Source organism: Plectropomus leopardus, chromosome 2 (assembly GCF_008729295.1).
Source record: "Plectropomus leopardus isolate mb chromosome 2, YSFRI_Pleo_2.0, whole genome shotgun sequence".
NCBI classification, from domain to species: Eukaryota; Metazoa; Chordata; class Actinopteri; order Perciformes; family Serranidae; genus Plectropomus; species Plectropomus leopardus.
In genome coordinates, this window is record NC_056464.1 from 17,027,104 (window position 1) to 17,037,198 (window position 10,095).

The window sequence follows — 10,095 nt, forward strand, 5'->3', positions numbered from 1 at the left end:
CGCATAAGCCCTGCGCAGTACCGTGATGCGCATCATGGAATAGTCCATGTAGTGCCGACAGGTGGGGGCGAGGGGGGGAGGGGCAAATGGCCTAATGGGAAAGTCCGCCTAGGCCTTGGATTGTTGTTGTCCAACAACTGCAGCCTGTGAGTTGACAGATACACAATAGCAAGCCGGATAAATCGTTTTGCTATGGAAAATAATGTGAAGCTATTTCTATTTGGCATAACAAGAAACGTTAGCGTGTGCTTTTTGCAGTGCATGCATTCGGTAACAGAAACGGTAGTAAGCAGAGATTTAACCATGCGGTAGAACAGTGATAATGACAACATTATACAGTGAGAGCATACATAAATATCAGTAATGAACCCAAACTGATAAGACTGTTTGGTCACTTCACAGATTTTTTTCAGCCACTCTGCAATGAAACAATGCTAACCATCGAGACCAAGCTAACGTTAGCTCCACATCAACATCAGAGTAAGGCAAGATATAGCCTGTCACCAACTTAGCAACGTGGCTTTATTACAAGTTTAATCAAACAGAAATTAACCAGGCGTTACATTAATTTGCTTTAATGCAGAAATGAGGCGAACTCACCATCGTTTGGAGTCCTATCGGGTCCCTTTAGCTCTGGCCACCTCGGAAAAGCAGCTCCGGTGTTTACCCTCGTTTTATCTCGGGCTCGGTTGAATTCTTTCTTTTTAGCCCGCTTTTCGTCTTCGGTCTGCTTTTGTGACTCTGTCTTCACCGTGCACGCCGTTGTCGGCAGAGGAATGGGCAGTTTTTTTCATTGTTGATTGTTGTTTTTCGGCCTTTGTGTTCCTAATTATCCTCCCGATGCCGCGCGCTGACAGTCGTGAGCTTGACTGAGCGTGCGCGAGGGAGGGGAGGGGGTCTGCGCAGCGTGTGCGCGAGCAGTGACTGACACTGCGTAGAGACCCCCTGACTCTGATTGGTTGAGCTCTGTCGGGGCGTGGATGATTTCAATAATTCCCAACATAAGCACCAGAAGAAGCCAGAGGAACCTGATTATTTTAACACAGATCACCTGTCTCATGTAGCCTACTCCTCTCAAAATATTGTGACAGTCCTGAGAAATGTGACAAAAACGTATTTTAATAGTAGTTCCCAAATGAAGCTTAAAAATAAACATCCAACTCTGCTCCGTTTCCTCTACTGTTGTTGCACTGTGCCCCTCAGCAATCAGCGCCCCCTGCTGTCCACACCGTGCCCCCGCGCCTCAGCAGTGTCAGACCCTCCCTCCAGCCTGTAGGCCCCGTCTCCTCATTTACATACAACTCTAAAATCCAAATGGAAAATGCAAATGGGAAAATGGAAAAGATTACATTTAAATGGAGAATATAAAATTTAACTTTCGACATGATTAAGTGAAACGCAAGTTTTTGATATAAGTATTTCAATTTCACATTTTAAGTGTCATATTTGATGTTTCCCTTATATTTTCCCATTGCCATTGACAGTTCCTTACAGTTTAAGATTTCAGTTTGAGCTTTTCCATTTAAGCTTTTGCATTTTAAATTTCACCTTTCTGATTGTCACTTTACATTTCCAAATTATCATTTAAAATTCTAAATTTGCTTTTTCGATTTCCTTTTTCTTCTAAAGTCTTTTATGACCTGATTATTCCTAGTTAGGTGGTTAAATTAAAAAAATTTCAAATTTATGTCTTTTAATTTTCTTTTTGAAATTTTAATTGGAATTGTGTCCATAAATCAAAGTCAAAGTCAGCTGTATTGCCAGTTGGGACATGTAGCCTATGTTAGACATACTGGAATTGAAATTGCGTTTCTCTCCATCATGCCCACGGTGCAAAAAAGTACAAAGAGAAAATAAAGAATAGGCTACTGGAGCCTTCACTTAATCAATTTGTCGTTTGTCCACATGATGTCCTCAGTTTTCCTCATCTCCTGCCCAGAAACTATATAATTCACAGGTCTTTGACGACGTGAGGAGCTGCCTTTCGCCAAACTGTAAGCTAATATTAGTCAAATATATTCGTTGTGTCCACTTCTTAACTGAGCAGCTTAATGTTTATAAATTGCTCGTAAGGAAGCATTCAAACAAAGGGTCAGACAGCAGTGAGTCCTTAGTCTGATCCAGGTGTTGTTAATTAGTGCTGAGGTAGTGAGGGCGCTCGTGTGGCTGCACTTGCGGGAACACTCAAGTGAAAAGTAAGTCTGAATATAAAAATAAGCTGTCTTTGTCTTGGGTTATATAATAATTTGCTGTCTACAATGTAAAACAAGGTAGTGCATAGAAACCACTGTGTTTCTGTTACTTAAAGTTTAACATTATGTTATGTTGGTATTTTCAGATTCTCATTAGGGTGACCAGTTGCTTCATTTTCAAAGGACTCCACTTAAGTGGTTGTAAAATAAAAAAATTTTATACCTCAGTTTGTTAATACAACAGGAGTTTTTGTTCTATCCGACTGCTGAATATATGTGTATATTTTCTCCAGTTGAGATGGTTTTATGTTGTGTTACTCAAACAGGTGAACCCCAAACCTCTACAAGTTCGACACTTTATTTCGGACTGCAGATAGTCTTTTTTTTTTTTTTTGCAGTTGTAGTTGTGTGACCATAAAGATGAACAGTAGATTACAGACTGTTCAGTTGGCAAATTATGCACTTAAAACCATTACGTCAGGACTGTGTGTGTGTTCCTTATGTGTGATGAGATTAAGTTTTACTCTCATGTCCTCTGTTTCCTTTCATGATGCCTCAGTTGTGCAGGAGTCTGCTGAGTGTGAATGATATGCTGCTCAGCTGAGCGTAAACCTTCAGAGTCACAGATATTGAAATGTAGCCACTGGCAATGAATTGTGTGAGAGAACAGCAGTGTGTGGCCTTTCATCTGAACCCAAAGTTTATGTAAGAGGGGCAGTCATTGGTAAATCTCTTTTAACATCACATCAGGTGTGTCACACCGGGTCACTTCTGATCCACTGAGTTGTTTGTGTTTTTTGAGACAAACATACAGAAATCTAACTTTTTAAACCATTTGAAGAGCATTTTTAGCTGGATTACTGGGCTGAACTTGGCTCGTGTGGCCCTAAACCAGACCCTCTGCGCGAAGTTGCTGTTACTGACTTTACATTTCTTATCACATAGTTAAACTTAGTCATTCATGTCGATAACAGAGCCCCAAAAGTCCCACTGAAAAACAGAGAGAATAGCCTTTACATTCACTGTGAACGTGTCACAAGACAGAAAACATAATGATACATTTTAAATGAGTGTTGGTCCCATCATTTAATCTAAATGACTTTAGAGGAGCTAAGCTGTCTATGCAATCTGGGCCCTTCAAGACTGATTTGATGATCATTTGAAGAAAGCTTTTTGATATATTGTGCATGCCAGATAACCTACATTGAGGGATTTTTTTTATTATCATTCATTTATTTTGTGATGTTTCACTTGACTGTATACTCCTTAAAATGTGTAACTGAATAGTTTTAAGGGCCCCACCTCTGCAAAAAAAACCCTATTTTTGTGCAGATATAATAATGTCAATTCAGTTGTCGTCATTTTTTTACAAAGAGAAGTTTGTCTGGACTACAAATGTCAATTCCCATTACATTAATGGTTGTGGAAACTGGTCCGTTAAGGCCAAATTAGTTACCGTGCCCAGGTGCTCATTGTCTCATAATCTACCTATGACATAGTAGATGTGGCTCTGCTTCTTCCCACTAAAACATCAGATGTGCCTGGGTAATAATGCTTTCACATAACTTTCATATCAATTTGTGGGTTTTGATTGTTGTGACGGCGAGACTACGCAGGTGATCTCAGGCTGCCTGTATATCTAGTTGTGTAACATGATGTGATAACTGGGAGGTGTGGGCCCTCATTGCCTACACAAGGCGGTACACCAAGATAACGTGTGAATGTTAACCCAATGACCTAATGGGGAAATTTTTCAAGAATTATGCTTTTGCAGCAGTTGAATTACTGTCAAATATTCTCCACAACCTCTGAGACAGAGGGAGTGAGGTGAAAATTGTTAAGTATTGTAAGTTTTCTCAGATGTTGAAGTTAAAATAGGTCTATATGAAAAAAAATCTATAATTTTCTCCTTTTTAGATAATGGGAATTTATTTTTTGTATAATCAACAAAAAGTCTTTTGACTGCATTGAGAAAATTCAACTCAAACATGGCAGGTATCACTTCTTCATTGTCTGTGTGTTTGTTAAAGGTTTTTTGTGTAGGATTTAGACAGATTAATTGGCAGAAATGGAAAATAATATGTTTCCTACAGTATAATCACTGGGAAAATAAGAATGGTCATGTTTTCGTTACCTTAGAATCATCCCTTCTTCAAACTTCTGGTAGTTTTGTCACAAACCCTGTGTTTTCTTGAGAGGGTTGATTCACCGTTATTAGCCTAAACAAATCATATTTTTTACACCAGCTGTTATTTAACCATGCAGACAGAGGTTTTCTGCCACCAATCCAATACAGTGGAGTTAAACAGAATGTGTTCTCCTCTTATCATTAAAAGTTACGTTTTAATGTCTTTTGAAATATTTCCAACAACAGTCAGCATGTTTTCATGGGGACTATTTGTTCAGTAGAAGTTGTTCCAGTGAAAACTGGGGCTTTCACAGGGGAGTGTCACTTTGAGTGTTCATGGTGAATTACTCAATAAAGCTTAAAACTAGCTCACCAGTCATCAGCACAAAGTTCAGTGACCAAGTGGTGCAAGAAACAGCAACAAGAGAAGAGAACGTGTGTTATCAGATTGGTCGAGTGGAGTTAAGAGCCGCACTTCAGGATCTCAAGGACAGCTACAAGGATTACACTCAAAAAGGGTCAGGAGGACAGCTTCCGAAATGTCAACTTTTAAAACATTAAGATTTATGTTGCAGATTTCTTTTGTCTCTTTATCTGAACATTAGTGTCAAGTGTTTTTTTGGAAAAAAAGGTTTAGTTTTAGAGATTAGAGTTGGTTGTGATAGATGTTGACATAGACATGAAATAGAGCATGTGGTACCAAAATTTACTGTATTAGTATTCTCTCAAAGTTACTACTTGTGCCCTCTGTGAGGCCTGTTAGTAATGTTGTTTACTAGGGATGATGTGCTGCCTTGTAGTTTAGTCTTATTGTTAAACTGACATTTCCTCCAATTGCAGTTCAATGACCACTCAGATGGATTATGCGATGAGGTCTCTCAGCCTTCTGACTCCGTCCTCCCTCTCCAAGTAAGAGCACTGCTCCGTGGGGTGAATGGGATCGTCAACAATCACCAGTTAATAGTTGAGTGTTTAACATAATGACTTTGTATCTTTTTCTCAGGCGTGTGGCAGACAGCGTCTCAGCCAGCGCCTCCATGACCCAGCAACTCCTGTCGGGTCGAGCTCCTCGGCCAAAACCCTTTAGGGTCACAAATGCTGATCGCAGTATGAAGAAGGGCATCATGGCGGACACGTTACAAGACCTGATGAACAAGGTAAGGAGTGTGTGTGAAGTGTTGAGAGGGCCAGGGAGGAATATTGATGTAGTAGATGGTTAATGATGTCCAATTTGACAAAAACTAAAATTAAGGACATTTCCTGTATTTTTATTTTCTTTCAGCTGGTTTTGTAAGAACACAATGTCCTTTCAGTTACTTTAATCGAATTTTTATTTTTATATTTTGTTGACTAAAATGTTTTTTTCGCACCTAGCTTACTCTTTAGCTTTAGTCAACCATAATAATGTTGCAACAGACTGGCCTGTGACTCACTTATTGCATCACCATCTGTGAACTAATGCTGGTGAAAGTTCACAAGAATGAGGTGTACATTTGGTATCTGACTGTAATAGTGCTCTATCTGTGTATATGAATTGTCTTCTAATGAGTAATATGCCCACATGACCTGTGACCTAGTTACGTACCATGTGATGTATACCTAAGTTCTGTCTGCGCTTGTGCTGTCAGGTCAGCGACTCGTTGAGTGCACCGTGCGTCAGCGCCCTGGTGTTGGATGAAGACGGCACGGGGGTCGACACAGAAGAATTCTTCCAGACGCTGCCTGAAAACGCTGTCCTCATGGCTCTAGAGAAGGACAACAAGTGGACCCCACATCCGGTATGATGGTGTTTGACTCACATCAACCACTGGGTGACACTGTTGATCAGCTGCACAGTGTGACGCTCAACATCTTCATCTTCGCTACTTTTACTCAGCTTTTGTTATGCCAGTGATTCTTTGATGTGGTGACTGAACAAATATCTGTTGCTTTAATGCTGCAGCTATGAATGTGGATGGTACAGGGCTCTGCAGACTGAAGAATAATACACTGAGTGAAATTTAATCAGCAAGTATTGTATCCTGCATAATGAATAGGGGAACAATATGTCAGTTATTGTGCAGAGGGCGAACACCAGAGATTAGTTTCCTCCTTTATATAATTTTTGAATCAAGAAGAATCAAAGGCTGGGGTTGAATATTAATCAGACCCAGAGGTATTATCAAATCTAAATGCCGTTCACCCAAAAGCAATTCATTTCCATAGAAATGGATGCATGCATTGATCTAAATCTAGAATAGTGACCACACATTGACCTGGCTTCATTGTCCTTTACCATTCCCATCATCATTGGCAGGAAATGCTCCATTCTGCAATCCAGCTGTCTGCTGGTGGAGCTGCTTTTTGTCCAGTTTGCCGGCTGCAATCACACCAACAAAAATGTGTCTGTACCCTATTGACCCGACTTGTGTTTCTGTCCCTGTCGCCTTACAGAACAGCCTCTCCAGGGATCAGCTCAATGCGTGCAAGCCACAGCAGCGGAAAGATGTGGCCAAGCTGACCTTTGACCTCTACAAAACCAATCCCAAAGATTTCATCGGCTGCCTGAACGTCAAAGCGACCCTGTATGGTGCCTATTCTGTGTCCTATGACCTGCGCTGCTACGCTGCAAAATCTATGCTGAAGTGAGTGAAGGAGTCGGCCAAGTTTCTGAAACCTTCTTGTGCATTTGTGTAGAACTATTATGTAATTGATGTCTGTTTGTTTCTTCATATCAAAGCATTCCCCTGGTGACTTTACTGAAGCACGCTTTGGAGCCAGAGTAATAGTTTAATCCAGTTAGAGATGAAAATTGCTGCATTTGAATTAGTTTCTAATCCATAAAATACCACGCTAATCATCACCTTCTGCAGTTCAGCCACCCACAAACAATTCAGTTTTTTGGGGGGGTTCATTTTTTTACTGTACATCAACTGTTTTTCTAGTAGTAATATGCATAAAACCCCTAACATGCAAAGTCTAAATGTATATTGTGCTGTGTATACCTATGTGGGTGGTGGAGTTGAAATGATCAGATTGCAGAGGAACAAAGGCTAGATTTTACCGAGATTAATTTTGGGGGAAGTTATGTCATCGCTGCTGAGATCTGCTCTCTTTCAGCTTTGGCACAGAGCTTCAGTCAGAGAGGATTACATTTTGCAGAGTTGTCAAATATGGGGCTTTTGTGCTCACAGTGCAGTGGGTTTGATTCTTAGGTCCATTTTTAAGTTTTTTTTTATTTCCTGTCAGTCCTTTTCTCGTCAGCCTGTTTAACCTGTCATGCTTGTCTATTTAATTCTGCATAACCATTACTCAAGACATGATAAAAGGTATATAAAAGCACGTACATCCAGATAATGAACACTAGGTGCTGGACTACAGATCATGCAAAGACGTTTAAACAAAGTCCACATACTAGTCTGTCCTTCCATGAATGTTTATTTACTTTAGTTACCAAGGGGGGGACGTTTCATCTTTACGTTTAGTGGAGAGTGTGAAGCTCAAAACAACACCTTGGTGGTAGTTCAAATAAATATTCATGGGAGCATAGTCTAGTATTTTGGACTCTGCTTTTCTGTCATTTACTCAAGACATAACATCTATTTTTTTTATAATATAATATTTATTTATAAAGTGCTTTTCAAAGCAGTTTAAAAGTGCTTAACAAGCCAACAAAATACAAGACATGTCATAAAAAATAGGTTTTAAAAGAAAACTTTCACAGGAAATTCAAACTCAAGTAAAATCAATAAAGACTCTCCGACATTAGTTTGTTATAAGCAGAAACTCAAAAGACTCGCCCGACCCAATTTTCTCGGGCAGATCATTCCAGAGCCCCAGACCTCTGACAGCAAATGATCTGTTTCTGATAATATTCTAATACATAGGGAAAACCCTAAGTAGTTCAAACACTGTGCTTGTGCTTGTCTTTAGCTGTTTCTGCATGTGAAAGTTTGCTATCTATATTCACTCCCCCCTTTTCTCTCTTCATTGTGCTTCCAGGGAGGTTCTGCGATGGACCATCTTCTCCATGCAGGCCACAGGCCACATCCTGCTGGGCTCCTCCTGCTACATCGAGCAGCTGTTGGAGGAGGAGGAGCGGGCAGAGAAGAGCCTGACACTGCCTCAGGAAGGCCGGCTCAGACAGCTGCAGAGCATGCTGCTGGGAAAGATATCCCACTGATGATGGACTAGAGCTGACAATGGTGGAGCATCGTCCTCTCGTAGACTAAGGGCACATTGTAGATGGTCACGGATGAAACTGTTCTCCACATGTTCAGTTTCCTGTGAAATTTGTTGACATTGCAACAGTCTCACTGTCACTTTCTCGCTCTGTTACATTTATGTACCTCAAAGCTGTCACCACAAGTTATTCCTCAGAAAGCACTTTTACTCACTACTGTAACTTTTTCCTATGGAGATAAATAAATAAAAGTAAGACTTTTTTTTTATTTTCTCATTCCTGAAAGTCCATTTAAGTACACATACAGTGAGTCCACATGGGAGCTTAGATGTGCAGTGTGAGCCCATTAAGCTGGCTTTGTGTGTGTGTGTGTGTGTGTGTGTGTGTGTGTGTGTGTGTGTGTGTGTGTGTGTGTGGGTGGGGGGGGGGGGGGGGTGCCTGGTCAAAGTCAGTGTAATTGGCAACAGGTCCAGCTGTCTCTCCCACGCTTCCCTAATTGTCCCCTGGTCCGTACTGTCCTGTCAGCTGCAGCCTGCCTCTGCCTCAGAAAATCAGAGGAGGAGAGCAAAGAAAGAGCAAGCAGCTGCAGGGGGCGAGGGGATGGAAGCAAGCCATTATGCTGAGAGAGAAGAGAGACGGAGAGAGAGAGAGAGATGATTGCTTCAGCTGGTGACAGAAGTGCTACTTTTGCCATTTTGTCCTGGAAGGTGGCAGAAAAAAATCTGAGGGCAGATTTTGAGCCAAATTGGCTGTCTGATACACCTGACAAAGATAAAAGTCTGAGGTATATATTCAGGAAGTCAAGAGTAGGATGGTCCACTCCTCTTTCTTCTCATCTGCTGGTTTCTTCTCTTTTGTTCTATACAGTACGAACATTGTGACCAGAGAGAACAGAAACCTGTGCAGAATCGGTCATTTCTGATTCAGTCCATGTTTATATGAAATATAATGAATACCCTTCTTTGGTTTATTGTTTTCTTATGTATTGATGGATGTTTAAATATATAATGAGGTGAATCATTGGATAATCAGTACATTTTCCTATTTTGTATTGGTATTGCATCAATTAAATTACATATTGCATGAACAATGGTTGCATATACACTCAACATAAAAGTGAATGGTCATGTGCAATTTTTTGTTCGCACTGAAATGAGTCATGGGTTGCATGCTGACTGTCTTGTGCTCTAACCTACATTTTCTATGGTTCACAGTATTCCTAAATGGCACTACCAATACAGTTGTCTGCATTTACACTGGTTTCTTCAGAATCAGCTCTTTGCCAGTCTATTCAACAGGTTTGGCAAGTGGTTTATCCCATTTCTTTCCCATTTACATTTTTTCTCCGTTAAAGGTTTCATTTCGTTTAATTCTATTTAATTTAATTTATTTTTTAGGAGTTTTTCTTTAGTCGCTGTGAGGGCCCAAGGACAGTGGGATGTTGTATGCTGTAAAACCCCCTGAGGCAAATTGTGATTTGTGATAATGGGCCTTATAAATACAACCGAATTGAATTGAAAAATTGCGGACTGGTGCTCTAAGTTCTACCTCAAAGACAGAAACCAGTATCAAAGACAAATTTGGAGTAAACCTTTAATCTGAATGACCTCGTT

General features: G+C 40.4%; 1 protein-coding gene across 3 annotated transcripts; it reads left to right on the forward strand.

The window, feature by feature from the left end:
* Positions 1-1,895: 1,895 nt before the first annotated feature.
* On the forward strand, positions 1,896-8,744 carry cidec (cell death inducing DFFA like effector c). Of its 3 annotated transcripts, none has more exons than XM_042497307.1 (6): positions 1,896-1,994; positions 5,161-5,229; positions 5,324-5,477; positions 5,949-6,098; positions 6,754-6,944; positions 8,302-8,744. In XM_042497307.1, exons 2-6 carry the CDS (start codon positions 5,165-5,167, stop codon positions 8,480-8,482), a joined length of 741 nt encoding a protein of 246 aa, XP_042353241.1. In that variant the 5' UTR covers positions 1,896-1,994; positions 5,161-5,164; the 3' UTR covers positions 8,483-8,744. The 3 variants fall into 3 exon arrangements, with proteins under 3 accessions (XP_042353241.1, XP_042353232.1, XP_042353224.1); XM_042497298.1 differs by lacking the exon at positions 1,896-1,994 and adding an exon at positions 2,002-2,195; XM_042497290.1 differs by lacking the exon at positions 1,896-1,994 and adding an exon at positions 4,705-4,838.
* Positions 8,745-10,095: the final 1,351 nt, after the last annotated feature.